General features: G+C 45.3%; 3 protein-coding genes across 3 annotated transcripts; 2 read left to right on the top strand and 1 right to left on the bottom strand.

Moving 5' to 3' along the window:
• The first annotated feature begins 274 nt into the window (after positions 1-274).
• On the top strand, positions 275-1,846 carry LOC123083954 (uncharacterized). Its single transcript, XM_044505803.1, has 2 exons — positions 275-523; positions 1,229-1,846. The coding sequence occupies exons 1-2, from the start codon at positions 428-430 to the stop codon at positions 1,844-1,846; spliced, it is 714 nt and encodes a 237-aa protein (XP_044361738.1). The 5' UTR covers positions 275-427.
• Positions 1,847-3,398: 1,552 nt separating this feature from the next.
• Positions 3,399-7,169, bottom strand: LOC123083953 (uncharacterized). The gene is made up of 5 exons (XM_044505802.1): positions 7,084-7,169; positions 5,305-6,989; positions 4,991-5,205; positions 3,952-4,902; positions 3,399-3,851 (listed from the first exon to the last, which is right to left on the bottom strand). The coding sequence occupies exons 1-5, from the start codon at positions 7,167-7,169 to the stop codon at positions 3,399-3,401; spliced, it is 3,390 nt and encodes a 1,129-aa protein (XP_044361737.1).
• Positions 7,170-11,669: 4,500 nt separating this feature from the next.
• LOC123087244 (putative pentatricopeptide repeat-containing protein At5g13230, mitochondrial) lies at positions 11,670-12,549 on the top strand. The gene is made up of 2 exons (XM_044509208.1): positions 11,670-12,435; positions 12,513-12,549. The coding sequence occupies exon 1, from the start codon at positions 11,720-11,722 to the stop codon at positions 12,398-12,400; it is 681 nt and encodes a 226-aa protein (XP_044365143.1). The 5' UTR covers positions 11,670-11,719; the 3' UTR covers positions 12,401-12,435; positions 12,513-12,549.
• Positions 12,550-23,267: the final 10,718 nt, after the last annotated feature.

Here is a 23,267-nt window from a genome sequence, read left to right as displayed (position 1 = left end):
GTCAGATGCCACGCTGGCGAATCGGCACGCGCCCGCTCGCTCGATAGGTGCGGTCCGGCTCGAACCGGACCGGCCCGTGCTCCACTCTGTTCCTCCTCGCTCCTGCCTCCCTCCTTGCTCCTCTCTCGTCGCCCTCGTCACCGCCGGCAGCTTTGCCGGAGCGGAGCGCCGCCGCCCGCCATGGTTTTCGAAGACGAAAGCAGTAAGGACACGTCCAGCCTGCCGTACATGCACTCGACCTCATCCACGGACGGGCTTAACCAGGTGATTTTCCTTGAGCTAGGTCTAGGGTTAGGGTTTCAGATTTGGGGCTTTTTGATTTGGTTGATTTCGCTGGGTTTTGATTTGGGCATTTTGATTGTACGAGCTTCGGCAGGTCCCTTTCAGCGTTGAAGATCCAGATTACCAGGGGCTTGAGCTGGAAACGATGTCGCCATGTGAGAAGCACGGCAAGGCATCTGAGAGGCTTGTCGCATTTGAAGGAACAGACACAGGGAGAAGGTTCCTAGCATGTGCAGAGCCGGTATGAATTCTATGCTGATAGTGGGATATTATATATAGGTTGATAGTGTCATATTATTGTTGGTTTGACAGTGCCATATTGAACATGAGTGAACATGAGTACAAGGCCTGATTATTAAGGGCATATTCATTTTTGCAACAATAGTAGTTTGTGTAGTTTAATGACAGTGGTACTGTTATTTTGCAGTGGCATTGTTCTTGCTATCATGTGAAATAATCAGTTTGAGGTTTCTACAGGTTTACTGTTGCTGTTGTGGCATTTTTATGTAGTAGAATGGAGTACTCAGTTGAATGACAGTGCTACTGTTAATTATGTTCCTGTTATTTTTGGTCCTGTTTGGAACTAAATATTGAGTGAACTGTAACTTTTATGTTGGGATGGACCTGCTGTTATGTATCTAATTACTTGAAATATCCAGTTGAATGGATAGTATGTACTGCATATGCTTTGGCAGTTCACCAAATTTGCAGTTTGAGATTGCTCTCTCTTGTTTTGTAGCTGATTAGCAAAATCTAGTTCAAAGTTGTAGCTGAGTGGTGCTGTAATTTGTCATGCTGTTATTTAGTGGGTAGGTACATCTCAATTACTAGTGTAGCTTAGTGGTGCTATTATTACCAATGTACAGTGTTATTGCTTTGCACTAGTTATTTACCTGTGCTTCTGAAGTAACATGTTTATTTTTTTTATCTTTTTGCCTTTTTGCAGGAAGGGCAGAATTGTGGGTTTGTTGAATGGGTTGATCACCAGTGGCCCCCAACAATGCAAAATGCATTGTTGAAGCTGTGGGCCATGGTTGAAGATAGCAAGAGTGCTAGGGTGAATGATAATCTTGAAAGTTCTTTCACTATCCACCATCTGACAGAAGAGAAGAACAAGCTGGAGGCCAACTATGACAAGTTAGTCCAAGATGTGCATGAACTTATGAGCTTCCAGGAGGACAGGGTGGTGGATTTCAGATATCTGCAGGATAACCTTACATATCAGCAGCAATGCAGAAGTGAACTGGTGGCTGATATGAAGGCACAGATGGCAAAGAAAGATGCAGAGTTTGAGAAGCTTAAGCAGAATTATGAAGTGCTACTGAACCTGACAAGAGCACAAGCAACAGTCATCCAGAACTTGAAGTTGAAGCATATTAAAGACAAGCAATTGCTTAGTGAAGATAAGATGAACTTGGAGTTGAAGAATGCAGAGCTCACAAAGTCTAAGGAGAAGCTCACCCAAGAGAAGCTAGAGTTGAAGCTTCAGATTGCTGAGCTGATGAAGGCAGAGGAGAAGCTGAAGGAGAAGATCAAGGGGATCCAGGCCATCTTAGAGAAGTGAAGAAAATGAATATGAGACTAGTGGGTAATGCTGACCTTTTGGGCATGATGGTTGTGTAGTGTATGGCTCTACTAATTGTGAACTATGTCTGTGTATGTATGTAGTAGATATGTTTTTCATCCTTTTGTGAGAAAAGGATGAACTATGCATTTAAACTCAAACTCCACTATGTATTTGTGATGGACCTGCTGTGTACCCTATAATATGTTGAACTCCAGTAAGTATTGTGTGTTATGTTGGCTAGACTTGAAATGATGATATATCATGCATTGGAAGATGGATCAGATATTCTGTGCCATGAGATGTAGACTAAAAGTTATGATTTCTCTTGCAATAGGTTTTATATTTTTATATTAGATGATTATGTTAGCATTGGAAGACTATTTGATGGTTATGTTAGCGCTGGAATATTATATGGTTATGTTATATCATGCATTGGAAGCCCATGTTGGTTAGGTTAAGTTGGTTCCGTCGACCCCTAGCCACCGTAAACCCTAATGGTTAGATTAAGGTGGTTCCGTCGACCCCGAGCCACCGTAAACCATCATGGTTAGGTTAAGTTGGTTCCGTCGACCCCTAGCCACCATAAACCCTAATGGTTAGATTAAGGTGGTTCCGTCGACCCCGAGCCACCGTAAACCATCATGGTTAGGTTAAGGTGGTTCCGTCGACCCCCGAGCCACCGTAAACACTAATGGTTAGGTTAAGTTGGTTCCGTCGACCCCTAGCCACCATAAACCCTAATGGTTAGATTAAGGTGATTCCGTCGACCCCGAGCAACCATAAACCATCATGGTTAGGTTAAGGTGCTTCCATCGACCCCGAGCCACCGTAAACCATCATGGTTAGGTTAAGTTGGTTCCGTCGACCCCTAGCCACCATAAACCCTAATGGTTAGATTAAGGTGGTTCCGTCGACCCCGAGCCACCGTAAACCATCATGGTTAGGTTAAGGTGGTTCCATCGACCCCGAGCCACCGTAAACACTAATGGTTAGGTTAAGTTGGTTCCGTCGACCCCTAGCCACCATAAACCCTAATGGTTAGATTAAGGTGATTCCGTCGACCCCGAGCCACCGTAAACCATCATGGTTAGGTTAAGGTGCTTCCATCGACCCCGAGCCACCCAAGTGGACATAAACCATCAAGTTATCCACCCAAGTGGCATCAATCCATCAACCATCAAGTTATCCCCAACAGAACCATCAAGATATCCATTGGCATCAGCAGAAGTTGCTTTAGTGGCATCAAACCCAAAAGAAAACACATTGTAGTGGCATCAAACTCTAAATAGTATATCATTGTAGCATGAGCACAAGTTGGTGCTGTGTCATCAAAGCAAAACAAAGCACAATGTATCATCAGCAACAGTTGCTGCAGTGGCATCAAACCAAAATAAATCACATTGTAGCAGCAGCACAAGTTACTGCAGTGGCATCAAACCAAAATAAAGCACATTGTAGCAGGAATACAAGACATTGTAGTGGCATCAAACCAAAAGATAACATGCCACATTGTAGCAGGTGCACATTGTAGAATCAACAGAAGTTTGCATCACCTTCTGCCACCTCTACTAGCATTGAACCAGGCCATCCATCCAGTGTGTGTGCCATCAGTTGGTGGAGGAGCACTAGAAGTTGAGGCACCATACTGCCTTGGGGCAGAGAAAGGCCTTGAAGAATTTGCACCTCTCCCAGCAGAAGATTGAGCACTAGAAGATGCTCTTCCAGATCCTCTTCCACCACCAGCCCTTCTTCCTGCACCTCTACCAGCACCACTTCCACCACCTCTACCAGCAGCACTTCCAGTTCTTCCTCCTGGTGTTGGAGCAGGAGCCCTAGTTGTTGCAGGTGGAGCAGCTCTTGGTGTTGGTGCAGGAGCTTTAGGTGTTGGTGTAGGAGCCCTAGTTGTTGGTGCAGGAGATCTAGCTGTTGCTGAAGCAGCTCTAGGTGTTGTTGCAGGAGCTGTAGGAGCAACACCTCTTGCTTGTGAATTCCTTCCAGCAGGCTTGGAAAACAATTCAAAGGAAACACAGTTAATAATACTACAAATAAGAAAGGTAATTTACAGAAACATCAAAATGAAGAACTAGTACAAAGGGGCTTACCACATGTTTGTTCTTTCTTAAGGCCAACTCAGGTTTCAACTGTTTAAGGCAGGTTGTGTATTTATGCCCTTGTAATCCACAATTGCTACAAGTTATTGTCCCCATTCTTGAGGTGGACTTTGGCTTTGGAACTTCAAATTTTCCCTTTATTCTCTTCTCTTTCCTTCTTCCTTTCTTCACTTTAAATGCTGGTGGTTCTATGTCTGGACCTGGGGTCTTTGTCCAGTCATGCTCACCAGGGACAGGATATATCATTGGTTCATATGCTGCCAAATAATATGGTTTCTTGAAGAATTTGCTTACAAAGTCCTCTGGAAACCTTTTTGCCTTGTTGATTGCTGAGATGGCATGGTTACATGGGATGCCACTGAGGTCCCACTTTCTGCAACCACAGGTTTCAACTTCCAAATTGACAGCATGTGTTTGCTCACCACTAGTTACTTGCCACAAGTTAACACCTGCTTGAATGGGTTTGCAGTACCTGGCCCTTTCCTTTTCAATCTCCAACTTCTCACTGTAATGTGGTGTGATCTCCCATCTAGCTTCCCTTCCACTCTCTCTATTCCTGTGCCACCTAACCATCTGCTTATCCTTTATGCCATCACACATAGTTCTTATTGGTTTTTTCCTATGATCTAGGATGTACTTGTTAAACACCTCTGACAAATTGTTGACAACCAAGTCAGTCTTGCTATTTGTGTCAAATGCATGCCTAGCCCATGTTTTCTTGGGTATTGCACTAAGCCACTGCCAAGCTTCCACACTCTCAGCTTTGAGATCATCCATTGCTTTATTAAATTTGTGTTCATTATATGCATAACTGGCATTATCCATGCACTTCTTAAGGTCCTCCCCCCTAAAGCCAGCATTCTGGAAGTTTGCATATATGTGTCTTAAGCAGAATCTTTGATGACTGTTAGGAAAAACTCTATTCACTGCATATAATAGCCCCTGGTGCACACAATTTAAACAGCTAAGCTACTGTCTAATACACATGTAAACACATATTTAGCAGGCAAAGCAAGGTGGATAAACATACCTTCTGTCTGTCTGACATTATAGTATATGGACCATACTGTCCAACTTCTCCTCCAAGACAAATCTTCAGTTGGTGTAGAAACCAGCACCAGTTTGCTTTGTCCTCTTGTCCAACAATGCCAAATGCCAGTGGGTATATGTTGTTATTGCCATCTCTACCAGTGGCAGCAAGGATTTGTGCACCAGTGGTCAGCTTGATAAAACATCCATCAATACCTAAAACAGGAAGTAAACATAACATGTCAAATGCATTTATATGTGCAACCTATTGAAACTAACAACATCAAAGTAGTGTACAAGCTAAAATGAACTAACCAATGAATGGTCTACAGCCCTGTAGAAATCCCTCCCTTGCTCCATTGATGCAGTAAAACATGGCATGGAATCTTGGTCCTGGATGTGGGATTTTTTCAGTGGCTTTTGGAGTTACAGTGGTGACTATAACTCTACTCCCAGGGTTTGTATCCATCACAGTCTGAGCATAGTCTCTCAGCCTTGGGTATTGCTTCCTATGATCTCCCAACACAGCCTCAACAGCTAAGTTTTTTGCCCTATATGCCATAGCCTTGGGCACATCCACACCATACTTTTCCATGCAGGCATCAATAAGTGTATGTATGCTAGTACTGACATCAGATCTGAATAGTGGCTCATATTGCTTTGCAAGCCACTTTGCACTTACCCTGCTTGTTTCAGTAGAACTAGGGCAGGTGTGTTGTATCCTCATCTTCTTAATTACAAAAGTGTTTTCCCCTTTTATAACAGCTGCCACAATGCAGAACTTACAATGTTCATTCTTGCAATGCACAATGATCCTCTGATCTGAGTTCCTGTGATACTTGAAGTCTCTGCACTGAGTGATGTGCAAGCTCAACAGAGCATCTCTGAATTGATGTTGATCTTTGAAGCACATATGCAGTTTTAGTTGTTGGTGTGGTTGTTCCAAATCCTCATTGTACCATACTCTAGCTGGCCTCTTCTTTGCCCTACTCTTCCTTTTTTGAGGTAGCACAAATGCTAGTGGCTCAAACCCATCATCTTCACTGTCCTTCAATAAACTATCATCTTCTTCATCTGATGATGGTTTCCAATCAGGTTGCACTTCTTCTAAAACACTGGAATGTGACCTTGTTGTTGGTCCCCTCCTTACTTGCAACTTCTGCTTCTTCTTTGCTGGCACATATATTTTTTCCTCCTCTTCTGGAACAATAGGGTCATCATCCTCCAACTCAAATAATTCCTCTACCTCTGTGTCACCCTCATAATGCACTTGTTCTTCATCCTCTAATTCTTCTTCTGATTCTTCATCCTCTGTTTCTTCCTCATGTTGCTCTTGTACTTCTTCCTCTCTCTGTCTATTTCCCTCTTCCATCTCCATGTCTTCAGCATCATGCATTTCCTCATTATAGTTAGGCCTTAAATCCCCCATGTCACTATCATACTGCCCTTCAGATCCTTCAGATGAACATGCATAACTGCCATCATAGCCAACTTGTTCTTCTTCCACAACTTCTTTTAACTTGGGATTTAGAACACTCCTGCTCTCTTGTGTTAAAACAGCAGGGCCTACAGCTGCAATATAACTGCTACTCTGACCTTCATAAGCAACACCTTGCTGATCAACAGCATAAACAGGAGGATCGGCAAGATCAAAAACAACAGGCTCAGAATATTCAGTTATATCTAAATTTTGCTTCTGTACAAAACCCTTCTGTGGTACACTGACAGCTGGTGGACAAGCCCTAAATAGCAAATTAAGCACCAAACTCTCCTCATTCTGCCTCTTGATCAACTGTAGTTTAACATTACTATCAACCAATTCCAAGCCCTGCTCTCCTGGGGTCTCCATGTAAAACATCAGTGAATCATCAATACTAAAGCCTTGGGTTTCCATCAATGCAACCATATTTAGATATGTCACATCTGAACAGCTTAATTTCCTCTCTAACAGATCATTATTGTCAAAATGGATCCTAACATTCCATATGTCTTCATATAAACTACAATTCACATGCAATTTGCCTAATCAGTACACTATAACCCTAATTAGCAAATAAATGAGAAGAAAAAAAAGAGACAGAAACAGAAACTTACAGGACGCCGCCGAGCCCGTGGGTCAGCTCATGGCTATTGCTAGGGTTCGCCACCCATTGCTTTGCCAGCCGTACCCGCTGCTCCATGGACAGTGCGGGCTCAATGAACTCGTCGTCGCCGCTGGAGTACTCAGAGCTCGAGTAGCCATCGCCGCCCTCGATTGGAGATCTCCCCTCGATTCCTCCTACCGCGCCGATGCCGAAGAGGGGAAGGTTTGCGCCGCCGCCATCGCCGCCGCCGCCACCGCCGCTGCCGCCACCACCGCCCGGGGGCGCCGCCGCCATCGCCGTACGCGCAGGGGAGCTAGGGTTCGTCGACGAACAGAGACGGCGAGGAGGAACAGAGTGGAGCACGGGCCAGTCCGGTTCGAGCCGGACCGCACCTATTGAGCGAGCGGGCGCGTGTCGATTCGCCAGCGTGGCATCTGATGCGCGGGCCCGGGCGGTCAGTTCCAGCGTCAATACGTACAAATACGAAGTTTAGCCCGATTTGCAACGGTTCGGTCCAAACGTGGTACTGACACGTAAAAAATTTCAAAACTGGTATCAATTCGCCATCACGGCCCCAATTGTGGTACTATCGTGTAATTAACTCCGTTGGATTGTTGGAGCGAGCGCCATGGCCATCAGCGCCCACGCACGCACACCGGAGGACAAGACATGCATGATGCGGCCCAAAGACTACGTACGTACGTATTTGGGCAAGCGCCAAATTCGCAGCTTTCGACGGCCACGGCCGATGATCCGCCGCCTCCTCCCGGCCGTCCCTCGCCACACGCCCCCGCCGTTTGCAGAGTGTGCTGTGCTCGGGCGGACTGATGCGACGATTCCTCTTCTTCGGACTCTCCGTTTCCATCTTCTTTCCTGCCGGCCGACCGACCGACCGGGACCCGATGAAACAAGTTTATCGGCAGTACACAGCGGAATCGGATATACATCGGCCATTTCTAAAACAATCACGATGGACTCAACCCCCGCATGGCATGCCATGTTTTATATAGCAATCACAAAAATCGAGTCCAAAGATGATGATGATCAGTGAGCGAACCGCAAGTGATTACTTTGTGATGATGTTTTCCCAAAAAAATTAAGCACACATTTTTTGAACTTTAATAATATCAAAAAATTAATAATATTAAAAAAATGCGATCATGCCAAGTTTATGACTTGAACCCTTATGTGATGTGGATACCGATCTTTACCTTCAAATAAAGGATATAAATATTTTGCGCAAAAAAATAAAGGGTATAAATATTATTGGTTTATCATGATATTTTTCAAAAAAAATCCTATGATGTTTCTAGTAATCGACCCACATTTCAGATTTTAGTCGGATTTTCACCTTTGCAGAAAAACCCCATCAACCCGTAGGCCAGTTTTAAGTCGGATTTTAGTTTTTGCAGAAAACCCTATGACATTTGGGTTAATCGACCCGCGGTACAGATCAAATTGCTTTAAAGAATATCCATATTTTCTAAACATTAACCACGAATTTAACATGTTATATATGAAATGTGATTAGAAAAATGTGTATAATCTGGATATTATGTTATTTTACATGTTAACCATTTTTAAAAAATAGTAAATGCGCACGTGCAACGCACGTTATTATTTAGACAATATATTAATTGCACGCGGACATTAGGCATTCTATTATTTGTGCATTATTTATGTGATTAGTGCAATATTTGGTATCATATTAATTGCGCGTTAAACACATTAAACACTCGCCATTGGAGCAGTCTAGGTCCTTGGATTGACTTACTTTGATGGCCGAGATCAGTTGGATCTGTCCCTTTGGGTCTTTTTATATTGATATAGATATAGATATAGATGTTATTCAGGGTGCAACCTTAATCAACAACACATGATTCGTCTTTCTTTCATACCGGTGCCAATTCGGATTAGAAATGAACACCTGATCAAACTAGGACCGGGGACGAAAGAAACCACTAACAATATGCATCTGAGCATCACACAGTACCACTAACTAGAGGCAGGCTAGACTCCAACCCATCCCAGAACACATGATTTTCTAGTGCCTTCTTCCACAATGTGATCATCATCAGAACTACTCACATAGTCTTCTTCCGCAATGTGATCATCATCAGAACTACTCACATGGTATCCTTCTTCCATAATGTGATCATCATCAGAACTACTCACATAGTATTCTGTATGAGGGGGTGGATCAGTTATTTCAAGTGAATCTTCACGAATTTCTTGAGAACTAGAAATATTTCTCGTGTCCAAGCATGAAGAGGTTCTCTGATGAACACTTGTGCCAAGAATACGAACTTCAAGGCGTTTTTTACCCTTGGTTATAAAAACAAGGAGGTCATTCTCTTGTATGCGATTAGCATCTACTCCCTCTGTAAACTAATATAAGAGCGTTTAGATCACTAAAGTAGTGTTCTAAATGCTCTTATATTAGTTTACAGAGGGAGTACAAGATTATTCCACCCATATTGGAGGACTATTTGATCATCACCATGCTTGCAAGCTTCAACACCATATATCATGTCATTAGGGGCTTCTAGTTGAATAGTAGCTTTAGATGTGTCCTCCTTGAAATGTTCCACAAGCTTTAACGGTAGGTTCTGCAGTAACCCAAAATAAAAAGACATTATTGCAACGATGGAATCTTGACCAGTTGCAGTAGGAATGGGTCCTATTAGTGGGGTTAATAACATAACCAAGAAATGGTTAGGGAAAAGATCCAACTTACAACAGAGCAATTCTTCAAGTTGACATTGCTTTTGTTCATGACTGCCACATAAAGGGGAACTTGAGATCTCATTGTACAAGCTAGTTCACGTACTTTCTCATCTTGTGCTAGATGGCAGCCAGGTAACATGCTATAGCCAGAGTCAGTTGAGGTCTGAACATTTCCAGAAACAGACGGTACTTGTTCTGCACATCAAGTACATTATTACTACAATCACCACAAAAGCACGGTACAAGTAGTATTAGACTTTAGAATACTATAATCAATCTTACCATTCAGCACATGATGATGGCAAGTTGCGGCAGGTGGAACACCACCAAAGCTCTCAGAAGGTGGTTTAGAACAGAAAGTAGCCTTCTCACGACCGTTAGAATTGAATATATGAACCTTAAAGGTAGAGTTCCCACGGTACACAAACCAAAAAGAATAATTTTCTTCTATGTGATGCATTGCGACAAACTTATCCCAGCCAGCCCGAAGAACTAGCTCACCCGTCTTTCTTCTACACACTCCAATATGGAATATGCCATTAGGAGCTTCTAGTTTGATGGTCTCCGAGATCATGCTCCCCAAATGATTTCCAACCTCCTGCGGTATGCACTATTGAAGAACAAGGAAGATAAACTGAGTTACAAGGCTCACTGTCTGTGACAACTTAAGTTTCGTGCTATTTTCAGGAAATACAAAAGGGCATGGCAAACAAACAAAACAAAAACTCATATATTTGGAACACGCATTATGGGCAAAATATGCGCTTAAGTGACATGAATTACCTTATTATAATTTAGAAATAGCATAATGATGGTAGTAGACGAGCAGTGTAGTAAAGTACCAAATTAGTATCAAATTAGAAATAGCACTAATGATAGTAGACCAGCAGTGTAATAATATACTAATTATCTCCGTAAGAGCTTTCCACCAACACTGTTCTCCTACTACCCCGTTTATATGTTCTGAAACAAATTTTCCGAAGGTAAAAAATGTTCTGAAACAGCTCTTTCAAGGAAAATATACTGAAAGCTAGATTAGCTCCGCATTTCCAAATGTCAAGCCTAGCCCAGCAAGGCTGGGATTAAAAAAAATGTTGCCTGGGAAGCAAATGCAGTCACGAGCAATGACGATCTAATCTACCGCATTTCCCTCTTTTCTTCCAATGGCAACCGAATGTTGTAGGAAGGGCCAAGTATTGCACAGCACAGTTAAGAATGAAATGCTGTAATACTAACAAATAAAAAGCACACCCCTTTACTCAGGAAGGGGATGATTTCACAAGTAACAAATAATTTTAGTGGCATTTCAAGTTGTGCATAAGGAGAGAGCTCTCGCGAGGAAGTGGATTGATGCGAGGAAGGGGTTAGTAAGTTAACTGACCATGCTGTGCCTGAAACCACCCGTAGCCACGGCGACAAACTGCGTCTTGTCATCGCCGACGTGGTTGCGGGGGTAATGCCGCCACCACATGGCACAGCTCCTCTGCTCTTGCAACCGCCGCCGCTCCGGCCTGGTGGACAGCGACCACAGAAATCAAGAAAAGGAAGCCATTTCCCCACTGATTTCTCCCCATTTACAGTACAATAGTAGTAAGAGAAACCCTGCTCCCTTTGCCCACGAATCGAGAAGGAGGTGGTTGAGAGGCTAACCTGGCTAAGCCCGTCCGTCGCTCGCCGGAGCCGTTGGTTGGCGGAGGGGCCGAAACCCTAGTTCGCCATTGGCTGCGCTCGATCGAATGGAAAATAAACAGGGGAGGAAGGAACAGAGCTCGGGGGCACTGGTTCAGTGGTTCAGGGGTGGAGTGGCATTTGGCCTGTAATAACAGCGACAAAACTGGGTATACTTTTATTTTACTACTGTACGTACATACGTATTCGGGGGCAAGCGGCAAATTCGCAGCTTTCGACGGCCACGGCCGATGATCCGGCGAGCGAGCAGCCGCCTCCTCCCGGCCGTCCCTCACCACACGCCCCCGCCCCGCCGCGCCCTCGCGGCCAGCGCGGCGCTGCAGTGGCTCGACGACGAGCTCACCTCGCTCGTCCTCCCCGAACCCAGGCCCGTGCCCGGGGTCGACGCGCACGCGTGCGCCAGGCTGCTGCAGGGCTGCTTGGCGCGCGGCGACGCCCGCGGAGGCCGCGCCGTGCACGGCCACGTCGTGCGTAGCGGCGTCCTCGACCTCGACATCTTCTGCGCCAACGTCCTCATCAACCTGTACGCCAAGCTCGGGCCCTTGGCCGGCGCGCGCAGGGTGTTCGACGCCTTGCCGGAGCGGAACACGGTGTCCTTCGTCACGCTTCTCCAGGCCCACGCGCTGCGCGGGGAGTCCGAGGCCGCGGCGGCGCTGTTCCGGAGGCTGCGGCGGGAGGGGCACGAGGTGAACCAGTTCATGCTCACCTCCGTGCTCAAGCTGGTCGTCGCCATGGACGACGCTCTGGGGCTCTCCTGGGCCGTGCACGCCTACGCGTGCAGGCTGGGCCACGACCGGAACGCCTTTGTCGGATCCGCGCTGGTCGACGCCTACTCCATGTGCGGGGCTGTCGGCGACGCAAGGCGCCTGTTTGATGGCATCGTGGGTAAGGACGCCGTTCGCTGGACATAAAAGAGCACTCTTCGTTCGGCCGAATCATGTACCAGGTACACTTTGTGAACTCAAATTCTGAATTGATCTCTCAGTGACATTTGTGCTCATCAGTTCTACTTTAATGTGCCAGGTTGGCATCAATCAGCACGGTAATTTGCAAAACAAAACAAAAAAAATGCTTGCTTGATTGGACTTAGCAAAGGTAAACATGCAATAGCTCCAACGGTTTTTTCATGAACATATCTCATTGTGATGTGTATATGCACCTTCGCCAGGCTGTTTTCCTTTAGAGAAAACGCAAAAGGCTTCCGTCTCGATGTATTGAGAAGGTAGAAAAAGAGAGGGAGGGAGAAAGATTAGTGCGCATCCCAATCAACTGGGATTAGAACACGCAACTGCAGAGCACCTGCACGAGCCGAATGGCCTGCCTCATCCCTGATTAAACCTGACAGCCCTCTCCAGAATGTTACATTCAAGGATACAGGAAACATCATGTTTTGCGTGGTTTCTTGTGAAACCCTCTGATAATGAAATTGCCTTGTCATTGTCAATGAAGATTAAAGAGAGAGGGTTGTTTTGGCTATGATAGCAATAGACTTCGAACATTTCATCTTTCTCCTGAGAACAGGGATTTAGTTGGCAAAGTGCGGATACTGCCTTTATCGATGATTTTCTTGGGTATCCTGAAATGGATCAGCGAACTGAACACCATTGTACATCTCAACGGGCAGTAGAATGACACCTTCAATTTGTTTTCCTGGTTAGTGCTGAAGTTTTGAAAAGTTAACCAGGTGTGAATATTGAAGCTCACTAAATTTAGGATCGATGAAACATACATCAAAGCTGCATATTTGATGTTTCAGAGATACTTACTTTTAGATAAAAATATTATCACCTAGCTAAGATTGGGAATGTACTGTCCGAAGTTAAAGTTCAGGGATGTAGGTTCATATCACTCTGGTTGATTCACACTTCTTAATGGAGCTTATGCGCAGGGGAATTATTTTCCTGTAATAATTGTTAGAGCTCACATAATTTGGCGTTAAGCATACTCTTAAAATTGAAACTTCAGGTTTCGAACCATGCTTTCGTACGTTTGGGTGCATTAGCATATCTGTATTGTGCTATCAGGCTAGAACATGGTGTCATACAGAACGCTTTCTGCAATGATTTTATGAGTCTGGCTCATAGCATTTGTGATTACTTGTATGAGGATCTGGTTTGCATTCTCTCTAAGGTATCAGGCAATACCTGTCCTACAGATCATAGATTCTGGCAACCTTATTGAGCTATATGGAGAATTGGTGCATTTTGCTGGGAAGATGACGAACTATTTCTTCATTCGCCTGACCTTGATGTGTGCATTGCATTAATCACGGGGTGTTATCCCCAATCCCAGGTTGACCTCATTATTTTGAAGGCAATAATAATTTTGCAAGCTAATGATATTATACGATGTTAATCAACGGTTAACTGGCAAAATTTGCAGGTGACTGGGCAGCCCGTAGCTCACGGCGCCGGAGATGCCTCGTGGTAGCTACGGCCCTGAGGCGGACATCTGGAGCGCCGGCGTCGGTCTTTCTACATCCTCCTCCTCCGCGGCGCCCAACATGCATGCATGCACCAACAGAAGGCGATCATCGGCATCCATGGTTTGAAATTCGAATTGCAGAGACGGGAGCAGGGGTGCGGCGCATTCGATCCTTGACGGTGCGGTGGACTTGTGGCCTTGGATACGTGCGGCAGTTTTGGTGTACGTGCTTATGAGTTGTGACCATGCAGTTCTCGAGGTCTGAATCCATGGTTGCCGGTGGCATCAGGAGAGCGTTTCTGCCAGTGGACTGAGCAGTTGAAGACTCCTGAGTAACAGCCTCGTGAAAGATGTTCAGAAAATCGCGCCCACAGTACGTGCCAGACACACTGCATGGAAGCAAACAATTCCATCGCGTTCGTGTGCGTGGCATTTCGACTTTAATTATATGGAGCCATTATGATTATGTTTATCCAGACCCAGTTATGATCATCCAGCAGAGTCACTGATGCTGATACTTGTGGAATCCAGCGCCGGTTGCTTTCGCCAAATCGTGAAGTAACAGGCAGAGATTCCGCCGTTTAGCTCGACTTATTTGGCAGCCTCGGGCAGGTGACAGCGATGATAACCACAACTATTTCAAGCTAGGCTCCATTGCACAAACGTTTCCGAAAGAAATGGAAAATGTTGTGGAATTATGAGACCCGGTCCATCGGTTGGCACGACGGTACGATACGATACGCAGTTGCAGAGAGAGCACGTGCCAGCCATGTGTGATCCATCGTGTGCTCGGCCGGGCTGACCGACATGACGCTTCCTCTTCTTGGGGCTCTTTATGTTCATCTTCCTTCTCCCGTGTCGACCCGTCATCCACGAGGAGGCGGTGGATCAGAACGAGAGGCGAAAGATGGGCGTGCCCATTCCACTGAGCTTGTCGGCAAGTGTGAGCTGTCCGATCGTCGGCCACCATGATCTCCACGGGCCACGGAATCAGGGTGCATCGATAATGCGGATCCGTGCCCTACACAAGGCACACTAGATAGCTAGCTTAATTAGAGCACTCGGACCCCCTCATATGTCTGGATGGACGCCCTCGTCATTGACCGGTCAAAAAAAACGATTCAGAAAAACCATATTTAGCCTGTTTAATCAGGCTCTTCTTGCAAGGCAAGGCTGGAGATTGCTTCTTAAGCCTGATACTCTTTGTGCTAGGGTACTAAAGTCGAAATACTACCCTAACGGGAATCTCCTTAACACTGTCTTCTCTTCGGATGCATCCCCGGCATGGAGAGGTATTGAGTTTGGGCTGGAACTTCTAAAGAAGGGCCTCATTTGGCGAGTTGGCAATAGTAGAAGCATCCAGATCACTAGAGACCAGTGGATTCCAAGAGAGGAGGGGCTGAAGGTGGCATCGTTCATAAGGAGATCCAGACTAAGATGGGTGAACCAGCTGATTGACGCACAAGTTAAGGAATGGAACGTTGCACTAGTGAGGCAAATCTTCCAACCGTTTGGTGCAGAGGAGATATGCAAGCTGAAAATTCCACGGACTGAGGTTGAGGATTGCGTTGCCTGGCATTATGAGAAAACAGGTATATTTACGGTCACGAGCGCCTACAAGCTTGCTCACTCCCTAAAAACAAATGGCGCAGACAGGGCAACTAGTTCATCACGGGCTCCGGGGGATCGTAGCATATGGGACGCAATCTGGAAGGCGAAGATACCCGAGAAGGTCAAGATTTTCGGATGGAGAGTTGCCACAAACTCGCTCGCGACAAAACATAATGCGTTCAGGAGAACGGTGGCGGAGGATAGTGTGTGTGAGATCTGCGGGAGAGGGAATGAGGATGAGCACCACGCCGTTATCGCATGTACCAGAAGTTCATCCCTACGGCAAGAAATGAGATCCTACTGGCAGCTGCCAAAGGAATCTGTCCTCACATACACAGGAGAGGACTGGTTACAGCTGTTGCTACTATCTCAGGGAGAAGAAACTGGGACCAAGCTAATGCTAATTCTGTGGCAAGCTTGGAGCCTTAGAAGCAATGCGATTCACGGTGACGGGAAAGACGCGGTGTCAGGTGCGGCGCAAGCCTTATTGCGGATACATGATGAGATACAGATGGCAGCAGAAAATCCCTGAAGCGAAGGAGACAAATGCAGAAGGGGTCTATTCCCAACCAAACCCTGTATGCCGACCACTTCTGAAACCAGGGTATGGAGAGGCACCACACCAGGTGGCGTCAAGTTAAACACGGACGCGGCTTTCCTTGCGGACTTGGGTGAAGCATTGGGCGGGGCAGTTGCAAGAGACCATAAGGGCCACGTTTTCCTATCGCTGGGAAGGAAGTTACCTTACTACAGTTCTGGAGAAGAGGCAGAAGCCACGGCGGCAGAGTTGGGGTTAAGGGAATTTGCGAAGTATTTCAACGGGAACCTGATCTTAGAGACGGACTGCGCAGTCCTAACTCGGGACCTGAATGGAAAGGAGAAGTGTAGAGCAGCTTGTTGTGCCAGTATTTCTGATATCAAAGGGCTCCTCCAGGTTTTTTCGCGAACGGAAGTCAATGCTGTCACAAGAGAGAAGAATAAGCTAGCACATGAACTGGCATCGAAGGCAAGAGCGACGGGAGATTTCCTGATCATTTCAAACGTTCCGGCTGACTTAAGGAATGTAGTGAGGAATGAGTATACCTACACCATGACTTAGTTTCGTGTAGCCATGATTCTCAAAAAAAAAACCATATTTAGATAGGCGCCTCAAACGCCTAGACTGACTAGCACCTCTGATATCGAACATAAATATGTGGCGGATATAGAGAGGTTCGGGCGTGTCGCCACGTCGGACCTGACCCACATTGGCCTACCCGACCCCACATATATTAGGCATTGGTGCTTGTATTTTTCTAAATTTATTCCAGCCTTTAGATGATGTCCATTCAGTGGGAGGAGACTCTCCCATCGACTGCGAAGACGTCTATGCCGATTTCGTCAATCTTCCTAATATGACGTGTCATCTAATCTTTCGAAGGTGCTCGTACAGATAAGATATGTATATTATGCATGTGGTGTATGTGCATTTGTAGGAGCATCCGCGTCAGTGCTAAGAAGGAAATTAATAAGTGGGTAAACTCAGCAGCCACGGGGTTGCGACGCATGGCACGGCTGCTCCTCTTGCGCGCGACGGTGGTGACCAAGGGGGCACGCGGCGTGCATCTCATCCGTCATCATCCCTTCTTCGCTTGCGCCGACGCGACGCGACCCAATCTGTTAGCGCCGTGCTTGGCCCATGCGTGCCGTATGTGGGCGTGTCGTGGTCGTAGCTTTGGCCATTCCCGTGTAAATAAATAATACTGTACAGTATACATTTTTTTTCGTTAATAATATACGTGCATTCCTTGTTGCCAAAAAAAAAAAGATCGATACATCCCGTATCCCTTCCTGCCGACCGAGCTTCACGCACGCAGACGGAGACACGGCGGGGCCCACCTCAGCGCACGCTGCCAGCACCACGTCACACGAGTGTCACCAGCGTAGGACACAACACACTATCGGATAACCGGTCCTCTTAAGAAACAGGAGCACAGCTTCGGTTTTGTCTTGCGCAGACAAAAAAATCCATCTTTTAGTTTAATTTACTTATTATAAGCAGGTTAGAGATTGATGGGACAATTTTGTTAAATCACGGCTGATGATGCTTTCTCATCTTTAATCACGAGTGAACCATAGTGGATTATTAGTGGTTATAAAAAATCGGTTTGCAAAGAGGACGGGACGCCGGAGGGATGGAGCTGGATGGAACGGTGCCGCTGCTTCTGGGTGGTGGCCCCCGCCGGTGGGCCAGAATCTGGGGTCCACATGGGCGGGCATAGACCAGGGTCGGATTCCTGAATCTCGCTTTCATTGCCGGCCAATAAGGCCTTTTTTGATTCATAGGATAGGATTATCATAGAAATAGGAATCTTGTAAGAAATGAGATGACATGTATCTCGAATCCTATGAGTAGGAATAGGAAACAAGATGTCATTTGGTTGACACCAAAGGAATTTTTTCATTGAGTCTAAGTTTTTTTTTTATTTTCTTATGAAATGTGGAGGATAAAAACCAATCCTACGTAGGAATAGGAATCCATTTCTATGAACCAAAGGGCTCTAAAGAAAAAAATCCTATAAGAATCCTATCCTCTAGAATTCCTATGAAATTCCTCTAAACGAAAGGAAGTCTAACATCTCGTCTCCCTCAGCCTCACGTATGAACTGCTATGCTGTGGGACCCCGGAGATCACGACGGGCGGCTCCGGATTGCCCTTTGCGCCCCAACGCCCGTGACAGTCTTGATGTTCTTTTACTTTTGCGGGGGACAGCCTTGATGTTAACTGGCTCTTCAGGATCAACCGTTGTTTTTTTGCAAAATAATAAATGTGCAATCCAAAGCTAGTATAAAGTGCAAGAATGACACTTTCACCCGAGTTAAAGTCGCCCAGTGTCGTTGAGCCTTAATTTTGTTTTCCAAAACTTTATGTCTGATGGAATATGTTTTAAAAAAAACCCTTAAACTTTAACTATCTTGAACCTTCGATTTGTCATGATACTTTACGTATGATGGGATATGTTTTTTTCTTTTACGGGGAGAACGATTAAATATGTTTTTTTAATGTTGACTCCTCATCACAAATAGAGATATACTAGCTGACTGGTGCTTGTGTATAAATAATACTCCCTCCGTCCGAAAATACTTGTCCGAGGAATGGATGTATCTAGATGCATTTTAGTTTTGGATACATCCATTTGTGTACATTTCTATGACAAGTATTTCCGGACGGAGGGGTTAATTTCATTTTTTTTACTGGTGCCATGGTAACAAAAGTTTAGGGTGTTGGTATTTATTCAAGATGAATTATTAAAAATGAAGGCCTGGAGAAAAAATATGTACCCAGTGTAAAACTTGTAAAAGCAAAACACCTTTTTTTGCGGGGAATAAGGCAATGCGCCTTGCTTAAGGGTTTACTCTTTGTCATGGCGTGACTGTTGTGGGTGTGTTGCTCCTTTTGTATCAAAATTGGTCCTGGATGGCCGCATGAAATATATTTAATTCATAATATAGGCTTTCGAAAGCAAGGAAAAATGTTTACAGGTTAACCATTCTCGCTAACTTTGGTGATACAGAATGAATATATTACCATATTTTTTTCTCTGGTTTTATTTCTAGAACCTGTTCCTCAAATTTTTGGCAAGGAATTATTTTCATTTTTTTTTCTTTCCTGTGATCCAGATGCATCGCTGCTTTGCTAGGTTATGGTTTGGTCGGATGGGGATGGTGTGTAATCGATAAGATTGATAAGACTAATCCAGTCAATTAAAGCATTACATCCCTAGCTTAATGTAAGCAGATGGCTGGCCTTGGACTCAAAGAAAGCAGATGGTTGGCTAAGGACGAGTAAGTCAGTCTTTTTCGGTATGTCGTGTCCAAACAAACAAGCTTAGTTAGGAATTTAGTTGTAAACTTATTATAATACCAGTAGTCTCTTATGAAGCCACGCTAGAAATAGTCGAACAACACCGTGTGAAGCCAAAAGCTAGGATTAGCTTTAGCAAGTCATTATCAAGTTTTCTTAGATGAGATCTAAAAAATGTGTCATCGACTAGATGAATGTGACGAGACTTCGGATTTCCGGCTTCCTCCCCCCGGGAAACATGTGCATCGTGCTGCTGCCGAATCCATCGATCGGTGATCTCAATGTCGATGCCACCCCCTTCCTCTGTCGGGGAGGCAGCCCCCTGCCGCTGATGCACTCACTATGTTCAATACTTAGGAGGTTTTTGGCGGTAGGGCATGCGACCCTACCGCCAGGGACCTTGGCGGTAGGCTGTTATACCCTATACCGCCATGGTCCCTGACGGTAGTAAAATGGTCAGATCTTGAATTTTTTTCAAACTAGGGTCAAATCTTGAATAGGTTTCAGAAAAGGGTCAAAACACGAAATTTAGCCGCCGAATCCATCGACCGGTGATCTCAATGTTGATGCCACCCCCTTCCTCTGGCGAGGAGGTGGCACCCCTGCCGTTGATTCCAGCTTCCGTAACTAAAGTAGTGTCACCGGATATGCCGCTGCATATTTCCTTCCGTGCTACGCAACAATATTTGAATTATTACTTTGTTTTCGCTACAGTTTTAGATCATAAGTGTGCGCTGATTCTCAACAATACCATATGTTGTCATGGCTTGGGTCTTTTCTGTGGTCTCGTTAACAATGTGTTCCTTGTCGCCAATTGTTTTACAATTTGTCTAATTCACATCTAGATGTTTTTTAAGAATGTCACATCTAACCTCCCACAAATATATAATGAAGCAATAAAAAACAAAAAAAACTAGGACAAAAAAAATAGATCACAAACAAAATGAAAATCAGTTTAGATGTGACATAACTGTATCACATCTAGATGTGTTCTAGACAGACCAATTGTTTTAATGCGTTCCATGTTCTTTTCTGCCGACCGAGCTGCAGACGCGGACACGCCGGAGGAGCCAAACGCAGGAGCCCACCTCGCCGCACGCTGCCAGCAGCATCACATCACATCACAATCGGTGTCGCCATGCGCAGATGTACTACGACACACAACACACTATCGGATGGATGGATAAGTCAGGCGTCGGGGTTTGTCTCGCGCAAGCGGCTTCTCGGTGTTGCCGGATGGACTGGAGGCAGGCACATGATGGTGTTTTCCGAGCTTTAAGCACGAGTGAACCGTAGTGGATTACTGGTGGTGAACAGTTTGCAAGGAGGGACGAGCGTGGAGCGATGCGAACGTCGGAGGCGACGGTGCCGCTGCTTCTGGGCGGTGGGGCCCGCCTGTGGGACAGAATCTCAGGGCCCACATGGCCATAGACTGGGGTCGGATTCCTGAATCTTGCCTGACCTTCACGTGGCCCCCCTCGTTGCCGTCCAATAATGTACTACTATCTCTCATGGTCTGGGTTGAATTGCTAGGGGCCCCCAAAGATCACATTTCGGTCACAATCCTTGATGTCATGGCATCTCAATTCTCAAATGTTGTACCGCAAATCGTCTCCACACGTCCTGACCGTGGTGTCTGGATTTTATTTTTTTGGCACACACCGTCGAATGTTCACGGACGTGTCCGCGCGTCCGAAATCCCGCAAGCTGGCATCAAATCAGGGGAGATTTGCGGTCGTTCGGACTCATGTCACAATACATGTTAATCTCGGCTAAGAGCGATACCCTACGTTAATGCCAACTCAGAGGGACAAGACTAGACGGAGTCACGGGGTGGATTCCTACTATACTGAAGTTGGTCGGTCGTCCGTCCGTCCGTCTGCCCGGCATTGAACAGACGTTGCAGCCAAGTAAGTATAGCCGCACACGGCAAAACCGCACCACCTCCGCTTCCCCTACCCTCCGTTCATGATTGTCGGTGCACCTTCACTTTCATTCGTCCTCCTTCCACCGCAACCACCATTTAAATGGTTGTGGGGCGGCACAACAAGGTGGAAGCGCCTCTCATCGGGCGCCGACACGAGATCACATACATCGTCAACAACTGGCAGGCCTGACGCGCAGAACGCATAGAGGCGGGCTTGCCTCCGAGCTTGCCGGAGGAGAGCTCGAAGGACAATGACCGGACAATGGAGGAAGCGTCCGACAACGAGCCCGCACCGATCACAGGCTTCACCATGGCGGGCGCATTCGCAGGAGCAATTTAACACTGTCATGTTGAAGGAGCGGCAACATGAGTAGGTGGCGCCACTGGTCTCTTTGTCCTGGATGCTGGAGGGGTGGCAATGGTACAACATGCAGCTCCTCGAGTAGCACCGCCCCGCAGAGGGCCAGATCATGGGTGAGTAGGTGAACAAGGAGTCTGTCGCAACCATGGTCACGAAGAATCCGGGCATGGTAAATGAGCAGCGAGCGTCTTACGACTCCATGCGCAACGCCCGGCCATCCGCCATGAGCAATGGCGGCTCCATGTCAATGCGGAGGAACGCGGCCACCTGTTTGCGGAGATCACGGTGGAGATGGCGCAATGACCGCAGACGGGAATACTGCCAACGTCGAGAGCTCCGCGTCGTTCACGTCAGGGCGACGACCATGAGGCCGACTCCATGCTGATCATCAGTCTCACCTCGGCCGTCTGCGTAGTCAGGCGGTGGACTCCAGCGAAGAGTAGGAAGTTGGACCCAGATGTGCCCACGTCCGAGGAAGAGCAGGGTGTGGGACGCCTGACGTGCCCACGACCGGCGAAGATTTAGACTAGGTTAACTTTTGCTATATAAAGAAAATTTCCTATATTCCTGAAAACGTCTTCTGCTTTTATTTGATGCACCAAGTTGGACGACCAGCTCTCATAGTATTCATGTTCACGGACATGTCCAGGTTAGGTCGTTAGCGGATGTTTAATGTGTCTGATTTGAGATAAGCTGTTAGAGATGCGAAAAAATGGGCCATAGAGGATTTAAAAACATAGTTCTACATCACCAAAAAAATATTGTACATACACAAATACATATATAACACATTCATGGAAATTTTCATAAAAATATACTTTCATACGTCGCTAGACAAAAAAAAACAAATATGTACATGAAAATGGGCTATTTTTTGTTGTTGGGTTGGGATTTTATTTTGTGCATGTTGCAAGTCATAATTTTTTTGAACAAAATTTTACAGATCATGAATATGTATAATATTTTTGAACAAAGTTTTACAGATCATGAATATGTATAATATGAAAAAAAAATTGCAGGACTTTTTAATAAGCACAAGGAAAATGCAAGATTGCTTTAGCAATAATTTAATTAAATGTTCATTCATCACAATATACCATTCGAGTAAAAAATTAAATACTTTTCTTGATCCATCTTTATCTCGAAATTTCAAAAGTCCTCTTGATTCTTTCAATTAAGGATTTGGTGATAGCATGTTAATTTTTCTAAGCTGGTTTGTTCGGCATTGATTTTATTTTATTTGTTAAAATACTGTAATGCATATCAATCAATGTAGAGATTGGGGTTCTTTATTTTAAGAAAAATATATGTAGTATTTTTTTCTTATTAATTAATTGAAAACAAAAGATAAGCATACACACCATTGAACGAATATTATGACATAATATGTGTGCATTACATGCATGATATTGATTCTGCTTAGTTACCTAAGCCTGAGTTTTAACGTAAAATGTTCAATTCAAAAGTAAAAATTATAATGAAAAGTTTAGGATATTGACAATTGTTAAAAATGTACTATTAAAAATGAAGATTTAGAAAAATATGCACTCGAGGTAAAAGTTGTAAAGGTAAAGCGGCTTGTCTATAGGGTGACTCATTTATTGCCCATAT

Source organism: Triticum aestivum, chromosome 4A (genome assembly GCF_018294505.1).
Source record: "Triticum aestivum cultivar Chinese Spring chromosome 4A, IWGSC CS RefSeq v2.1, whole genome shotgun sequence".
NCBI classification, from domain to species: domain Eukaryota; kingdom Viridiplantae; phylum Streptophyta; class Magnoliopsida; order Poales; family Poaceae; genus Triticum; species Triticum aestivum.
This window is presented reverse-complemented; position numbering and strand designations above follow the sequence as displayed.